The 17,406-nt window shown below is 47.9% G+C and overlaps 6 protein-coding genes across 8 annotated transcripts; 2 read left to right on the top strand and 4 right to left on the bottom strand.

Moving 5' to 3' along the window:
- The first annotated feature begins 85 nt into the window (after positions 1-85).
- LOC118512407 (protein rhomboid) lies at positions 86-2,507 on the top strand. 3 transcript variants are annotated; one of them, XM_036056801.1, is made up of 7 exons: positions 88-274; positions 345-447; positions 542-800; positions 1,119-1,227; positions 1,300-1,407; positions 1,485-1,698; positions 1,787-2,507. In XM_036056801.1, exons 2-7 carry the CDS (start codon positions 346-348, stop codon positions 2,078-2,080), a joined length of 1,086 nt encoding a protein of 361 aa, XP_035912694.1. In that variant the 5' UTR covers positions 88-274; position 345; the 3' UTR covers positions 2,081-2,507. The 3 variants fall into 3 exon arrangements, with proteins under 3 accessions (XP_035912692.1, XP_035912694.1, XP_035912693.1); XM_036056800.1 differs by having other exon boundaries at positions 336-447; XM_036056799.1 differs by having other exon boundaries at positions 86-447.
- LOC118512402 (protein Red) lies at positions 1,882-4,380 on the bottom strand. Its single transcript, XM_036056788.1, has one exon. The coding sequence runs from the start codon at positions 4,159-4,161 to the stop codon at positions 2,524-2,526; it is 1,638 nt and encodes a 545-aa protein (XP_035912681.1). The 5' UTR covers positions 4,162-4,380; the 3' UTR covers positions 1,882-2,523.
- Positions 4,381-4,689: 309 nt separating this feature from the next.
- On the top strand, positions 4,690-7,000 carry LOC118512403 (H/ACA ribonucleoprotein complex subunit 4). Its single transcript, XM_036056789.1, has 2 exons — positions 4,690-4,844; positions 4,936-7,000. Exons 1-2 carry the CDS (start codon positions 4,835-4,837, stop codon positions 6,510-6,512), a joined length of 1,587 nt encoding a protein of 528 aa, XP_035912682.1. The 5' UTR covers positions 4,690-4,834; the 3' UTR covers positions 6,513-7,000.
- A 4,725-nt stretch (positions 7,001-11,725) lies between these two features.
- On the bottom strand, positions 11,726-12,492 carry LOC118509206 (probable DNA-directed RNA polymerase subunit delta; the record flags this gene model as incomplete). The annotated part of the gene is made up of 1 exon (XM_036049479.1): positions 11,726-12,492. A coding segment is annotated over one exon (435 nt), but the record flags the coding sequence as incomplete, so codon positions are not given.
- A 730-nt stretch (positions 12,493-13,222) lies between these two features.
- On the bottom strand, positions 13,223-14,354 carry LOC118512397 (collagenase-like). The gene is made up of 3 exons (XM_036056779.1): positions 14,187-14,354; positions 13,694-14,111; positions 13,223-13,625 (listed from the first exon to the last, which is right to left on the bottom strand). The coding sequence occupies exons 1-3, from the start codon at positions 14,244-14,246 to the stop codon at positions 13,330-13,332; spliced, it is 774 nt and encodes a 257-aa protein (XP_035912672.1). The 5' UTR covers positions 14,247-14,354; the 3' UTR covers positions 13,223-13,329.
- Positions 14,355-15,224: 870 nt separating this feature from the next.
- LOC118512395 (chymotrypsin BI-like) lies at positions 15,225-16,835 on the bottom strand. The gene is made up of 3 exons (XM_036056776.1): positions 16,547-16,835; positions 15,993-16,432; positions 15,225-15,903 (listed from the first exon to the last, which is right to left on the bottom strand). Exons 2-3 carry the CDS (start codon positions 16,399-16,401, stop codon positions 15,566-15,568), a joined length of 747 nt encoding a protein of 248 aa, XP_035912669.1. The 5' UTR covers positions 16,402-16,432; positions 16,547-16,835; the 3' UTR covers positions 15,225-15,565.
- Between the last annotated feature and the right edge of the window lie 571 nt (positions 16,836-17,406).

The raw sequence follows: 17,406 nt of genomic DNA, 5'->3' as shown, positions 1-17,406 counted from the left end.
AGGTTAAAAGACTATGCGATCGTAGCACACTGCTTTCGGTCAAAATACCTACAAGATGACATACGTCACAGCTGGCAACCACTTCGAACGCAAACATTTTGAACCCGGTGTGTTCACCGAAATGACTCACTGTGCGTGAATGTTTGGAATTGAGTGAGCAGCGCAGCAAACGGTGAGGTGGAAAATCGGGTTGCCCGCTTTGGAGTTGGGAAAGTAGAAAGCTGCCCAAGGAAGGACATCGTTGGAAAACTGCTTTCCACCCATACCGTGCAAGGTGCGATACCTAGCAGTGGCGCTCCCGAAGCCCGTGGCCAGTATTGACACGCAGTATTCAGTTTATTCAGGATGGACCGTTGTGAGCAACACGTACAAGCGATCCCTTTGCAGCGCCTCAATACATGTGAAGAGAACCAGAGGCGGCAACAGTTGCGGCATGTCTTCGAAAAGGTGATAATTAGTCTAACGAATCTGCCGAAATGGCCAAATTCTACGTATTCTAACCTTATTGTAACCTTTTGCCGGGAACTTATCCACCTTCCAGTACGACACGGATGGCGATGGTTATCTCAACGTAGCCGAGATGAAGCGCCTGATAAACGAGAAAAAGTGTCCGGACATGCCGAAAGATCTGGCGATTCATCTGCTGAAGGCATCCGATACAAACAATGACGGCCGTCTGGATTTTAACGAGTTTTACAAACTCAGCACCGAGCATCCGTTCTTTCTGTGTGAAATGTACATCAAGTATTGCAAGGCGATCGTGCCAAAGCGGAACGTGATTGAAGAAGGGGACGTATTGGGTAGGTTTCGTTCTTACCCTAACACCCATCAATATGACGCGTGGTTATAAGGGATAAAGCAGTACTATGATAAATTCCCTTCCGAAGGCCTTGTAGATTATGCTCGACACATTCACACACACACACACACACACACACACACACACACACACACACACACACACACACACACACACACACACACACACACACACACACACACACATACACACACATACACACACACACACACACACACGACTGGCGTACATATCAGTTTATCCTAACTGTGCTTGATTTTCCTAACCTTTTTTTGTTGTTGCTTGTTCTAAATTTTAGATGGAGAATATGAGCAGAGCATGAAACTGTGGCCGCCACCGCTGGTGATGATAATATTTTCAATACTGGAAGTAATTTTCTTCGTCATCGATATCGTCAAAACGCAAGAGTAAGTGAGATCGCCCCGGGCAAACGTTAGGACAAACTCAATAACATCTTATTCGCGGCTATCGTTATCTAGACAAAATGGTACCAGCACTAGCGGCCCGATGGCGACCTTGTTTATCTACAATCCACACCTCAGGCACGAGGTGTGGCGTTTCCTAACGTACATGTTTGTGCATATCGGGTGAGTCACGCGCGGTGTCATCGCGAGCCGTGGATGATTTTCACCATCACTGACAATTGGTCGTTGCGTCTCGACAGATTTATGCATCTCGTTATGAATTTGCTGGTGCAAATATTTCTGGGCGTTGCGCTCGAGCTGGTACACTGCTGGTGGCGTGTGGCACTGGTGTATCTGGCCGGTGTCATCGCCGGTTCCATGGGCACCTCGCTGTTTACGCCGCGTGTCTTTCTGGCTGGTGCTTCCGGTGGGGTGTACGCACTCATCACCGCTCACATCGCTACGATTATCATGGTATGGACGGTAATGGGCAAACGCCTCTATTGGTCTATTCGCTAATTTGTCTTTCTCGTTCCATTTCACATGCTGTGCACGCTCGCAGAACTGGAAGCAGATGGAGTATGCCATCGTTCAGCTGTTTGTATTTCTAGTGTTTTGCGTTACAGATTTGGGCGTTTCAATTTACAACAGCATTAACGATCCATTCGATAAGGTGGGCTACATTGCCCACGCCAGCGGTGCCTTGGCCGGGTTTTTGGTCGGTATTGGAGTGTTGCGGAATCTGAAGGTGGAAACCTGGGAGCGGAAGCTGTGGTGGTGTGCGGTGTCAGTCTACTTCCTGCTGATGTTCGCCGGCATCATGTACCACTTTTTTAACCCTTCCCACTTCTACTAGCCTACGATCGTCTCAATCGTATGTATGAGCTCAAATTTCCACCAGCCAGTAAAGCTGTCGGCTGACGGAGAGAGAAACAAACAAACAAACAAACAACGATACAAAGTATTGTACAAAGTGCAAGCACAGCTCATGATACTGCTTAGGTGCCTTAGCTTTAGTGCCTGGAAAAGCCAAACTACTGATCATTTCCATTACTGTTAAAACGTTGTCGTGCCTTAATGTTTTATTATTTTTTCCTGCTCACAGATTGGTCGAGCTGACGACTCTCGTAGCTTTAACTCCGCGTAGGGTGTTATGAATTCCGCTTTGGAACTACTTTCTTTTTTTTTTTGCAAGCAAACAGAACAATTGCATAGGTTATTCATATTGTACTTATTGGACTATACGTATTATGGAGGAGAATAAAATTTGTTTATACATTGCATAGTTTCGGTGTGGGGCTAATACTTGGATTTCTTAAAATCCACATCCTCATCGCCTCCGGACTTGGCCTTACGCTTTTGAATAATGTTTTGAATCTGTTGCCATTCCCGGTCCAGCTCTGCCTTCTCGTTTTTCTCCGTCTTGTGTTTGCGCGTCTTGCGGCCATCCTGCATCTTGACGCCGTACTGGAACGCGGCCTTCGGGAGCGCCTCCTTGCTGCTCATGTAATCCGAGTACTCTTCCTGCGTGTCAAAGTCCCACCGGCCGATGGGGCCCTTCTTGTTTCCGAGATCCATCTTCGTGTAATCAACCTCATCGTCCGAATCGTCGATCGCGTCGTTCATCTCCTGCAGCCCGGGATAACATTCCGCGTAACCTTCCGGTTCCGCCGTAAGCTTCGTGATTAGCTGGGCCGACAGTTTCGGTGGCGCTGGGACGGGCGGTATGGCAGCGGAATCACGCGCGGCGGCTGCATCGTCGTTGTACTTGTCAAAGTAGCTGTGACGGCCCGTATTTCCCTCCAGCTTGGACGATCCGGCCACATCTTCGTACCGTCGGTTTGGCTGGTACTCGCCAATGTCACCGTAGATCGAATCGTCCGCCATGCCTTTACTTCCGGGCTCGTCGCTGAGCTTAAACAGGGGCTTGTCCTTGTCACGGCGCTTGTTTTTCTTGCCCCTTCCGCCCTGCCGCAGGTAGGATAATATTTGAGCAAGCTTATTGATTACGATATCGTTCGTGGTGAGCGTTTGTGTGTCGCCCACATCCAACGGAACTTCCGCCTTCGACCGTATCACAGTCGTCGGGATGTCGGAGTCGACGTTTTCATCTTCCAGCTCAATGTGGTACGCCATTCGCCCGGGAGCAAACATTTCGTTGCGCTCAACCGTCCTGGAGCGTTGCTTCTCCAACGTGCGATAAATATTTTGCCCGAGCACAGTCCGAAACTCTAAATCATCCTGTGGTTCTTTCTCGGTGCTACTGGTTCCAGCGACTCGCTGGGGCACTGCAGCCGATCCTGGCGCCGCCATCGGCACCTCTGCCGACGGTTCAATGTCTACGAGCTTTTCCAGCTCCTCTTCCTGCTCGTGCTCTTTGGCCATGATTTCGCTGCGAACTTTTTGCAGCAACGCGTAATCGAGACCCTTCACCAAGTGAGTATGCTCCATGTCACCGCCCAAGAATTTGGACTCCTGTATCTGCTGCCGACGCCGTTCGGCTGCGTTCAAACCGGACTTTGCATCCGGTGCTACCGCACGGTATGCGCTGGTCGAGCTAGAAGAATCCAGATTCTGGTAGTCCGGGTTGGCACCGTCGCGTCTTTCTCTGGCCCGATCACGATACTTTTCGGCCAGCTCCGCCAGCTTGTTGTCTTCTTGTTTTTTAAGCTGAGCGTAAAAGTTTTTCTTTTTGCGTCGAGCTTCATGCCTTTCCGACGACGGTGGTTTCATGGCGGACGATGATGACGCCGGTGTTCCCGCAGTGCCGGCAGTGGCCGCCGATGATGCCTTGGACATGGCATCACGTACCGAACCGGCTGCATGGCCAGATCCGGGCGGGGCACGCGGTGTCATTAGTAGTTTACGGAAATCATCGTTCGTTAGCCGCTGCGTCGCCGGTGTTTCCGGTTCATGGTGATCGTTGTCCGCAGGCATGTTGATTTCTGCTTCTGTTCCTTCGTTCCGAATACCACACCAATCGCAGACCCGTTCTTGATGGGATGCAGTGTTGGAGTAACCGTATATGGCAAATTGGTTTTCACTCCAATTCCTTTCGGGGGTGAAAATCAATAGCAGCGCCTCGATCAATGAACTCAGAATGTTTTGATGGATGCAGGCAGAAGATAAACAATGCAAAATGCACCTTGACGCTGCTCTCTGGCCATTTCGATTGACATTGAAACAATGTGCGTATGACAAGGTCTCTCAAACAATATATTGTTTTTCCGTGGTTCTCGATGGGGGCGAAATCAGAAAAACTTCAATTATGAAAATAATCAATTGATGTATATTGTTCTCGATACAGGAATAAATCGTATTAAATAAAAGTATTGTGATTTTAGAGCTGCAATTCTGCACCTGTTGTCCTTAAAAATAAAAAATCAACTCAAATGATTTGTTTGGCGAAAAGATATTCCCCGTGCTGATCGTGGCTGTAGCAACCTTGCGCATGTTTATGGCACGTGCTTAACCTCAAATATCGCATCTGTCAACCGCGTTCTTGCCCGGCGTGTTTAATAATACAAACCGCGTGTTCGGGACGGATCGATTCCGAATCTGGACCAAGTTGCGCTTACTGTAGGAATTGTAAATCTTGCTTAAAGTGAAAATGGAAGTTGGTGAGTGGTGTTGTAATGGGCAAAGTTTAGCCAATTATTGATTTCGCGTGCGAAAAAGAATTTAATCGAACAATATGCTCCCTTCCCTCAGATATTCCATCGTCGCCTATCAAAAAAGAAAAGAAGAAAAAGAAAATCAAGCAGGAACCGGACGCGGAGATTGAAAATTTGGGTGAGCTTCAGAAATCTGGCGATTTTCAGCTGAAACCGTCCTCCACCATCGCTGCACTGGACACGTCCAAATGGCCGCTGCTGTTGAAAAACTTCGACCGGCTGAACGTGCGCACCAACCATTACACGCCACTGCCGTTCGGATCGTCCCCGCTGAACCGCAAGATAAATGATTATGTGGCGGGTGGGTTCATTAACCTGGACAAACCTTCCAATCCGAGCTCGCACGAAGTGGTGGCCTGGATCAAGCGGATACTGAAGGTAAACAAAACCGGGCACTCGGGCACGCTGGATCCGAAGGTCACGGGTTGCCTGATCGTGTGCATCAACCGTGCCACGCGCTTGGTAAAGAGCCAGCAGAGCGCCGGCAAGGAGTATGTGGCCGTTTTTAAGCTGCACTCCGCGGTGGAGAAGATTGCCAAAGTTACGCAGGGATTGGAGAAGCTGCGCGGTGCCCTGTTCCAGCGACCTCCGCTCATCTCCGCCGTCAAGCGACAGTTGCGCGTGCGAACCGTGTACGATTCGAAACTGCTGGATTACAACGACCAGCGCAACATCGGCGTGTTTTGGGTAAGTTGTGAGGCCGGTTCCTACATTCGTACGATGTGCGTCCACCTGGGGCTCGTGCTCGGAGTCGGCGGACAGATGCTGGAGCTTCGCCGAGTTCGATCCGGCATTCAGTCGGAAAAGGACGGTATGGTGACGATGCACGATGTGCTGGACGCACAGTACCTGTACGAAAATCACAAGGACGAGTCCATGTTGCGCCGGGTGATTAAGCCACTGGAGGGTTTGCTCGTGGGCCACAAGCGCATCATCATGAAAGATAGCTCGGTGAATGCGGTGTGCTACGGGGCGAAGATTCTGCTGCCCGGCGTGCTCCGGTACGAGGATGGCATCGAGATCGATCAAGAGATCGTGATCATGACTACCAAGGGTGAGGCAATCGCACTGGGAATCGCTCTCATGACGACGGCCACCATGGCTGGATGCGATCATGGAGTCGTTGCGAAAATTAAACGCGTCATCATGGAGCGCGACACATACCCACGCAAATGGGGCCTCGGTCCGAAGGCTTCGATGAAAAAGCAGTTGATAGCCTCGGGCAAGCTGGACAAGTACGGCAAGCCCAACGAAAATACACCGAAAGATTGGCTCAACAGCTACACCGACTTCAACCGGGCTGCGCCACAATCGAATGGCAATGGAGCAGCAGTGGAGGCCAGTGGCGATGATTTTGCTGGTGGCAAGCGTAAGCTGAGCATTGGCGATACCACCACCGCCGACGATTCGATGGCAACGGCGGGCGAAGGAGAAAAGAAGAAGAAAAAGAAAAAGCAAAAGAAGGACGCTGAAGAAGCGCCGGAAGGAGGGGACGAAGGAGAGGAACAGCCAATGGACCAAACGGTAGATGGAGACGAAGAGCCGAAGAAGGATAAAAAGAAGAAGAAAAAGAAGGACAAAAATGACTCTGTCCTAGAAGCGGCCGCCGAATAGAGGAGGTCGTCGAAGAAGGGCAGGCATAAATCGTTTTGATACGGCCTTTTTTTTTCTATTGGAATTGATTGATGATTGTTTTTATGCAAAAGCAACGATTTGTTGTGTGACTTTGAACTTTGAAACATTTGGTTCAATTTCCTATCATTTACGAAATGAGCGAAGACTTTGGTTGAGATAATCATCCAAAAGGGCTATCGTTCTGGAGCTCCATGATGGACCGGGTTTGTTTATGGACTTTCTCAGCAGTAAGTACCATTTCTGGTATTAATCTGGAAGCAGGAAGCAGGGCAATTATGCGCGAAGAGCATAATCGAGCTTTATTCCCAATATGCAGATAGAAGACGGGAAGGAGAAGGCGCATATATTCCTCCTAGCAGCAGAATATGTGTACATTTGTTTATAGAATTCTTTCATATAGATGCAACAGCATGTGAAACAAGAATTAGAACTTTAAACTTAAGGAATAAAAAGATGAAATTAAGTAAGATGAATTCGAATACAGTAAAGGTAGTTGAGAAATGTGATGTTTTCTGCTTACGGAAGTGTGTGATAAGCGCTATCAACAAGGTACAGGTATTGGCATGTGTCCAAACGGCGGCTTGCAGAGCTCGTGTAATGGTGGTCCGCAAATGCCTTTGAATTTCTCTTAAACATAAACTTATGTACCAATTCTTGTTCCTAGTAAAAAAAAAAACAGCAACAATCGGCTAAGGCTCCTTTCCACCGGACGACCCTACCCGTTCAAGTCCTTTGAGAAGAAAGGATGACGGCGTAAAACTGTGAGCAGTATGGATGACTGCTGCAACAGGTAAAGACGTAAGTTTAAGGTGTTGATAAGCAAGTCAAAAATGTGCTAATGAAAAATGTACAAATAGTGATTATATTTTACTTAAGTGATTACCCTTATCTGCATTAATAATCGACATCTTTGTTTTCCACGACAACTATGTCAGTAGTGAACAGAACTTTAGTTTTTCTAGGACATTTTATGGATTGAAACTTAACCAAGATCTTCATCACCGATTGGAGGGATGCCTTTAATCATAGGCTCAATGTATAAAAGTGCAAGGTCTCTGAGATTGTCTTAGCGTAAGCTACAAGATCGAGTCATATTCTTCTAACTAACCGCATTATTAGACCAGCCAGGACAACATGTATGGGCAATAGAGAACAAACAGGAGGAGGATGAAATGATACACATAGCTGACAAATTTCTTCTATTAGGATTGGGGCGGTCCGGTGGCCGAGGCGATAACGGCGCCGGTCTTCCCACGGCAGGACCGGGGTTTTGAACCTCCAGACCGCCTCTCCGTACGTAGAGCTGACTACTTTGCTACGGGTAAAATCAAGTCACTGAAAGTCAGAAATGGCAGGCTGAAACCTCTCGAGGTTGTAGTGCCAATGAAGAAGAAGTAGAAGATTTAACCGATGACCAATGTCCAGCAAACAGACTACGTCAACGCTTGATTTGTGACCGATTAGCACCTACGAAATAGTAAAATGGTTGGAGATAGCACCTGATTGCCAACATAAAAGTTGAACAATCCCACTCAAAAAGCGATTTTGCTAAAGCAGTGCCTGGTGACGTACAGAAACGGGTCACAGCTGTTAACTCAGTTTGATCATTGCGTCGTTGTGCAAAGGTATTGGACTAGAGTACGCTACGCAATGAACTAAAATTTGAACAATCCAAACAATTTTGATCCAATCCAAGCAACATATGTTTGTTCTTCGATATCAACTTTTAAAACCTAGTTGCTAGTAGGCTTGAGTAAATATGGTAACAGTAAAATATACTTTGGAAATCGTATTAGTGCAAAATTTGCGGATATGAACCTAATCGAACAGATTCATCAAATTACTACTGACGTAAGTAATAGAGTCCATCTATAGGGTGTGAGACACATTCAGCAAGGGAGACTTCTGCACCATTTCGGAGAAAGGCCAAATTGCGATTGAGTAGGTGCTGCTGGATGGTGAAGTGGGGAGGAGAGAGTAGAGTATCCATCAAACCATTCTCCCAACACCAATAAGGAAGTGAAGTGCCAGGTCCTCGATGTAGGGGAGGAGTTTACCACGGTGCAAGAACTGGTGCAGGCTCTAAAGGACCAATCGAAGTTCACCATTGACTTGTCCGTCCTGTACATGGAAGCGTAAGGCCTATGGGCAGATTTGTTTCGCAGTCTGTAGAAGAGCTCAGTGGCTGTTTATGCACACTTCACAATTCATGAGGAAACACAATTCATCGTGCAATGCAAGCCACCAGCAAAGCCGAATGCAGCTTGGATTCATGCAATGTTCAGGCAGTAACAGTGTCGTATTATGTCGTCGATGAATGTGCGTGAGTCGTCAGGATCGGAGCATTTAATTGACTCGTTGGTCAATTATATAACGAAGTTCCGATACGATCCTGAAGATCACATTACATTTGCTGCATGGTACGGGCGTTTTGAGGGGCTTTTTGAGAAAGATGCTGCGATATTGCCGGATGATGCTAAGGTGCGAAAGTTGTTGCGTAAACTTGGAGTGGTCGAACATGAGCGGTACAACAGTTACAAATTGCCACAAAAAGCTAGTGACTATAGCTTCGAGGAAACGGTAGTGAAACCACGTGTGCTATTTGAGTTAAAGGAGTCAAACGTTAGCAAATGGTACAAATGCTGGCAAATAAGGAAAAATCACGCAGAAAGCTACGTTATGTTGGCGTACCGTATAAATAAGTCAACCGTAGAAGCGAAACTAGCCCGGCTTAGTGAAGCGCAACTGAAGTGCTTTATTTTTGTTTGTGCTCTAGCGGATGAAGATGCGGATGTGCGCGTAAGGTTGTTAAGCCGTATGGAGGAAAATGAAGATATTACCCTGTCGCAACTAACGGAATTGTGTGAAAAGCTAACGAATTTGAAGCACGATACGACCTTGATCGAATAGATTCGAAGCTCGAAGCCAAAGGGGCAAGGTAGTAGAAAGCCACATGATTGTCAAGAAAAAGGCAGAGTTGCATGCTGTTTTGTGTGGAAAAGGCCACTGGGCTAGGAAATGCACTTTCAAACGCCATAAATGTACCAAATGTTATAGATTTGGACATAAACAGGGGTTTTGCAGCGCTGAATCTCGGTGGAATAGCAGAACAAGGCAAAACCGGAGCAGGAGTGAAAACTGCACCGAGATTTTCAGCAGCTGATGGAGATAATGCTGGTAGGTTTAGATGGCGTTGCTGTGTATTTGGACGACATTGTGGTTGGTGGACCAAATGAAGAAGCCCATATGAAAAACCTCCGAGCAGTGCTTAGAAGAATTGAGGATTATGGCTTCACCATTCGATTGGATAAATGCTCGTTCCAAAAGAAGCAAATCAAGTATTTGGGCCATCTGTTAGAATCAAAGGGACTTCGATCAGATCCTGCTAGGATTGATGCAATCCTCAACTTGCAAGTTCCAACCGATGTTTCGGATGTCAAATCGTTCCTGGGAGCAGTGAATTATTAATTTGTAAGAAACATCAGCAATCTTACAAGATCGACTAGTCCCATGCGTCGAAGATATAGTCGGAAACTATCAGAGAGGATTCCGAAACGGAAAATCAACCACTGACCAGATCTTCACGATGCGGCAAATCATGGAGAAGATGGCAGCAGCAGCAGCCCCACTCGTACCATCTCTTCATTGATTTTAAAGTCATCCGCTCGATAATTTGCTAAAGGAAGGAGCAGCTTTTACATGGAACAAGCAATGTCAGGATGCGTTTGACCAGTTCAAGGTGATATTGTCTTCAGACCTACTACTAACGCACTACGATCCACGTCAAGAGATTAAAGTTGCGGCGGATGCCTCATCCTTTGCATTAGGAGCGACTATTAGCCACAGAATGAAAGATGGGTCGATCAAAGTTGTGCAGCATGCATCGCGTGCGTTAACTAAAACTTAGCAAAAATATAGTCAACCGGACCGCGAAGGTTTTGGCTATTGTATTTGCGGTTACCAAATTCCACAGACTGATTTAAGGAGGGCATTTTCGGCTACAGACAGACCATAAACCGCTATTAAGAATCTTTGGGTCTAAAACGGGTATACCGGTGTATGCAGACAACAGATAGCTAAACATGAAAAACCTGAAGACGACTATGTGATCGCGGTAATATGGACAACGACATACGATCTGTGGTGAGCAGTGTAAGCAGAGCGCTTCCCTAAATGTTCCATGATGTTGAACGAGAAACGCGAAGTGATGCTGAGCTGAGAAAGGTGTGTGGTTTCATCAGAAGTGGTTGGCCGCAAGCAGCAGTAAAGGATCGCACATTGAGCAAGTTCTACAGTAGGCGTGAATCCTTATCTACATTTGGTGACTGCATCCTTTTCGGAGAAAGGTTGGTAATACCATCATCGCAGCGATGTAAATGCTTGCAGCAGCTACACCTAGGGTACCCAGGAATAGAAAGGATGAAGGCATTTGCGCGAAGCTATGTGTACTGGCGCATGGGTTGGATTCGGATATTGAGATCCTTGCTAAATCGTGTCAGCAATGTGCCATCACCACTGTTGAATCCTGATTAGAACGTAGCCTAACCGTGCGCTCTATGCCGCCTGGGAACTGACAGCATCCGATGTGTAGCGGATATGGCTGTCTCGCTCTAGCAACGATCGGGGATGCGCTTTAAGAGCGTAGAAGTTCGTGAGTAAGGATCATGCGGATCCTGGAAGACTCTCTGCTCATCACGGTTCCGTGACAGACGTGGCTGGCGCGCGGCCTCGTATTTTACGTTTGTTTTTAATGTTCGTTTTAATTGTGTTTTAAGTGAAATAAAAATAAGTACCAGTGCACAAACACAAAAACCACCATCCAGTTTGCCAATCTCTTGGTCGAAAGCGAATGCACCGTGGCAGCGTGTGCATGTGGATTATGCTGGTCCTATTGACGGCAACTATTTTCTGCTAGTGATTGACGCTTTTTCGAAGTGACCGGAAACCATCACTACTAGAACTTTATCTTCAACAGCTACTATACGCATACTTCGTAGTTTATTTGCGCGTTTCGGTATGCCATCCGTTCTTGTAAGCGATAACGGAACATAATTCACCAGCGCAGATTTTGCTGAATTCTGCAACACAAGTGGCATGGAGCATATTTATACGGCAACCTTCCACCCACAGTCCAACGGCCAAGGGAGGTTCGTGGATACATTTAAAAGAGCTCTAAAGAGCATTAAGGAAGGGGGAAGCACCGTAGCAGAGGCGATAGACACATTTCTACTTACACACAGGAACACGCCGAGCAAGCTTTTAGAGCATAAATCACCTGCTGAAGTTATGTTCAATCGAAGGATTCGAGCATGTTTAGAGTTACTTCGACCAAAACCAACATTAGACCCTGTATTAGAAGACGTAAGAACTATTCCGAGGAAATTCGAGCTCATCAATCTGGTCTATGCTAAGCAATACCGACGGAATAGTTGGAGATGGGTTCCGGGGTGATAAGTGGATGCATCGGCCGAGTAATGTATGAGGTGACGATCGAGCAAGGCAGAAAGGTACGGTCACACGTTAATCAGCTACGAACGCGAGTTGATGGAAACAACGCCAGTAAAGTTGCAGCTAAACTGGATGATACTTCCAAGAGGTCGCTGCCTTTGAGTTTGTTGTATGATGCATGGAACAGGGTTGAGCAAGTCCATAACCCAGTCGCTAATCCAAATACTAGACAACAAAACGAAGTGATAGATATTGCCAAAGATTGTATGTCTTCATCGTCTCCGTTATCATCGTCTGCGCCGAATTCATCGTCATCGTCTTCATCGTCATCGTCTTCACCGTCATCGTCTTCATCGTCATCGTCACATACGCAGTTGTCCCCAGAAGCGTTCTCGTCACCGACCACGCCAGGGTTTGCAACAGCAGATAGTGGAACGCCTTCGCCTGTACAATTTTTACGCCGATCTTCGCGGGTTCGAAGATCGCCCCAGTGGATGGCATCGTACAGCAAGTTTTAAAGAAGGAGGGATGTTGGGAGGCTGTGTTTGCTACACTTTATGTGCCACTCACAAGTGACAGTTGATGGTCACCTTGATGACGTGAGTGTTGGAAGGTACTTCCGCTTACGAGTGGAAAAGAACAACTGACTAATTTTATTCATCTATACAACCATCTACATAACTATACAAGCAACGCCTACTAGATTTCTAACTCCCGAGGTTGCTATGATCCACAACAGTGAGCACCAGGACACAGGTAGCCCATGAGTGTCGAACTTCTCCCTCGACCTCGGCAAAAAGGACGTATCGTATCCGTTAGCTGTATTTTATCTGTTGCATTTTAAGTCAACTAATCAAAATTTTAGCGAATAAATCGAACGTGAGTACACAGAATACAAAAGTAACTATATCTTCCAGCGAGAATTAATTGCGGAAGCCCCCTTTGAAGACATAGCGAGGATAAAACTATACGAAGCAAATTTATAAAAAAAATTATATTGCTAAAATTAGCAATTTTAGCAAAGGAAGGCAATTGAAAATCTTATTGCAACCCACTGATGGTGGATTAAAAACTTGCAGAGCCTTTTTCTACCATAAATGAGCGATTTACCAACAAGTTCGGAGTCTTGTTGCTTCTTCGGTCAAAATGGCTGGAATGCATGATTGAAGACAACGGCGCTAGACTGTGAGCGATGAAGACTACTGCACCACGTTATTATATGAGTAAGTAAGCAAAATGTGTTGTAGGAAAATCTCAGATGAAGAAAAAAAGGTAGCTTTATTCAGTACAGTGGCCACATAATGGGACAAAAACAGAGTGCAGGCGGGAGGGTTCTGAAAGGTCCGCCTTATACTCCAGTATTGTCACGGATCCATTGGCGGTATTGGGAGACGCGCGCGTAACCGGTTGGGTTGGTAGAGTCACACGACGCAGTGATAAGCGAGGCAACACCGACCAGTGTGTCGATGCGTCGTTCCGAGACGACGAAACCAGCACCAAGATCGCCATTGCACACGTTCGACCGCTGGACGACATCTTCAGCGCAAAAGTGGTTCGGGATCGTAATTTGGTAAATTCCAACGCAACGCGAATCACTGATCACCCGCTGGTAGCCCACCTTCAGGAAGTCGGAGCGGGTTTGTCCTAGTGGGCAGAGATAAGTTTTTAGTGGTTCTGCCGTCACAATCAAACACCTCTACCTCGACGCTTACCTCCGATCGAGTTGAACCCGAAGCCGACCACCATGCCTTCCTCGTTTTCGTACGGCAGAGTGCGTCCTTGGATTGGCAGCTGGATAGGGCTGATCAGTGCGGTAAAGACGACGGGCTGGGGCAGAATGATGAATCCGATATCGTTCGCCCGGTTTGCCATGTTGAAGCTTGGATGCGCGATGGCTTGTGTGGACACTTGCATGTTTAGCTGTCCGTACACGGTGCTGCCGAGCCCAACTTCCCAGCGCACGAAGCCGGCAATGTTTTGGGCCGCCGTCAGTACATGCCGATCGGAGATCAGTGATCCTCCACCAAAGAAGCCCGAGTTGCCCGAGTTGAGATATAGCACGTAGGCGTTGTAGGGCGTGTTGGCCGCATTCAGCCCGTTAACGATACGTGGGTTGCGATTCGAGTGTATCTGCAATGGGAGGCAGAGCGTGGGATCTTGTTAAGCAGACGCTTTAACCGAGCGAAACCCCATCGACGAACTTACTTCCTGTGCTGACACGCAGCATACCGTAACGGCGAGGAGTAATCCAACGTATCCTTTCATACTGCACGATGATTCCTCGAACGCGACGGGTCGGGTTGCGCACGGTCGATTTGGTTGGATTGGGTCAAGCTACTGGAAGCGCCAGCACCACTCTGTTTGGAGGTCAATTGGGAAGCGACGGTGCCTTATATACATGCCGGCATTTGATGGCGTTTCGTTGTCGATCGGTTTGGGGTTTTCACGCGATAACCGTGGTCTGGAGAAACTGTCCACGGCGGGGACGGGCAGCTTTTATCAATCATGTTTCCGCCTAAATTTGTAACGTTTCGATATTGTCGCTGTCGAATGTGTAGCAGAGGATGTCGATAAGAGATCAATCATGAAGCAGCACAACACCTGAGTCGACCGGGCGACGGCTTCCAGCCGACATGAGGTGTTGTATACGAATGCACCTTCTTCCTTCAATAGTGTATAGTGCATTTTCATTCACTGCCAACTTTCATTCAACTTTCGAGGTTTGTACGCACTGCGTTTGGAGACGGAGTTGTACGACTCGAAACAACGACAAAACAAAAAACTCGGTATTTAACTAACTACATTTCTTTTATTATGATTTGTTGACAAAGTCACTTTTATCCCCTAGTACCTAGTCACTCATTATCAAACAGTGACATCACCAGTTGCCACACAAGTCTTGCCCTACGATTAAACGGTTCTTGGCTTGGAGCAAACAATTAAGGTGTGACCGTAAATCCGTTTCAAGCTATGATCGATCGATCAGATTTGAGATGGCGCCCCTTGAGCTGGGATTTCGCTGACTAAGTACTTTCATGATTGATGTTTCCCAGCCATCAATGGTGCATGGCCAATTATTGTGTTGCGTGTCCATAATACTGCCATTCGATGAGTAACGAATAGCAGTAGAATAAATGCTTCATCCAGAAGCTCCGTAATATGGGCAGGTATGGTGTCTCGCCCTCAGGATCCATAGCGGAGGTAATAGAATGAAGCATCCTTAATAAGTGGTGAGTGGAAGTATTCGGATAAATGGAGGACAATTTTTTTTCATCAATCAGGCTTTCTGTTCAAGCTTTATACTAGCGCATCAGCTAAGTTCGGAGGGGCTTCCAGTGTACCAATGTAGTAGGTGAATTATATTTAGTGATCGTCCGTCTCCACATAATGCACAGTGGGCAAAGATGATTAAAACGCGAACGACCTAGCTTGCTTTGCCTTGCAGACCTACATCAGTCCCAGCTGGATGGCTGGGAGTCGATGGGACGCATAGGGACGCATGCTGCTTCTACTAGTCGTCATTGGATCGGCATCGGTGGTGTTGCGGTGGCGGTGATGGAGCAGGCAGGGCGAAGGAACGCCGTCTAGCTCACGATAGACGAAAACGCACGAAGACCTGTGGTTTGTACTATCCAGCTGAGATAGTTAACGGTACGAATGTAACCGGATGGATCGCCGGTACTGCAACCACGGCTGGACACGAACGATACGATGCCGATCTGTACCCAGCTCGCGTCATCCTGCTGCATTACCATGGGGCCTCCAGAGTCGCCTTGGCAGACGTTCTGGTACGATCGTTCCCAGCCGACGGCGCAGAGTGTGGTGTTGCGTATGATCGACGCACCGTACACGTTCGTACACTCGGCGTTGGAAATGATGCGCATGCGCTCGTACTTCAGTATTGTCGATATAGATTGGACGGCTGAGAATGAGAAAGGTAGAGAGAGATAAAGAGAGAGGAGGTCATCGAGTGATCAGGAGCGTGCGTGAAGGGAACGAACCGCCGCCTACCGTCAGATGTACGTCCAAAGCCTGATACCGTCACCTGGCGGCCAATGTACAGATCGGTGGGCGAGTGGTTGATCGGTAGCTTGATCGGGTAGATCTCTATGCTGTACGGCACTAGCGAAGGCAACCGGATGAGCGCCACATCGTTCGTAAGCTTCCACGGATCGAACTCCGGATGGACGAACTTGGTGACCGTGGACATGGTTAGGCGCGCCATGTTCAGATGGATCGACCCGAGCCCGATCTGGAAGACGGTGTAGTCGTTAGCGCAGTGGGCCGCCGTCAGGACCCATTGGGCGTCGATCAAGGAGCCGCCGCACACCGTCACCGAGCGGCCCAATGCGGCCCGAATGGACACTTGCCACGGAAACTGGCCCAGCAGTGCGGTTTGCCCGTTGACGATTTTGGCCATCAGTTCGCGCGTCGTCGACCGTGCATTGTGCCTGGGGATGGGAATCGCAGTGAGCTGTTCTTGAAAATGTTGATAGCACTATATCAGACGCGCGTCGGGATGGGTTCCGAGGCCCCTGCAACGTGTTGGGCAGGGTTGACCGTACCTTTGCACCACCCGCGCCGCTGCTACACGCCACTTGGCCGATGGTCGTTACACAGATGCACAGTATCACTAGCACCACGGACAATTCGGACCACTGTTTCTGCCGCATCGATCGCAGTGCGGTATACCATCGGGCCTTGCGTTCTTGCACCATGCTGCTGCCTTGCCGGGAGACTGCTAGGAGAGGATATGCGAAGACGTGCAGCGCTGAAGCAGGTGAGCGCGAAACAGAAGGTTTACCGAACGAAAATGGTGAACCAGTTGAAGAAACATTCTTATATCTGGCCCCCGTGAGGCAGTGTGAGGCCGGCCCTTCGATTAGATCGGCAATGGAACTCCCCCATTGCCACAGGATCGCAGCAAGTGGAAAAGGTTGTAGCGCAAGCAATCTCATCACCGTGGACCGATGTTATCGGCACCAGCGGACAGTGGAATACACTCATCGTATACACGGGCAAGCGATCCCGAGAGGTTTCCGTCCATTTCGCATGACTTAGCTGGCTCGATTGTGTTGTGCCTGACCAGCAGCCCAGAGCGTCAAGCGCTGAAGCCTTCCAACACCACACACCCACACGAGGGTTTTCTCCGAGACGAAAGGGGGAAGGCAAATAATCCTTTCCTTTTTTTTTGTTGGCCTAACTTTGCCACCCACTAACGATTGTCGTGGAACAAATCATAGGGAAATACGGGATATAGCGCGTGCTTTTGTAGATGGAGGGAAGCCAAAATATTGCTACGATATGGTTGATATGGTGAGGCACTATCATTTATCTTCCGCATGTCGCACGATGCTATCTTACCCTGTGTGTGATGTGTATGTCTGTAGAATTGGTGAGTCTGCTGCCTTTGCTACACACAGCT

This window comes from Anopheles stephensi, chromosome 3, assembly GCF_013141755.1.
Source record: "Anopheles stephensi strain Indian chromosome 3, UCI_ANSTEP_V1.0, whole genome shotgun sequence".
NCBI classification, from domain to species: domain Eukaryota; kingdom Metazoa; phylum Arthropoda; class Insecta; order Diptera; family Culicidae; genus Anopheles; species Anopheles stephensi.
This window is presented reverse-complemented; position numbering and strand designations above follow the sequence as displayed.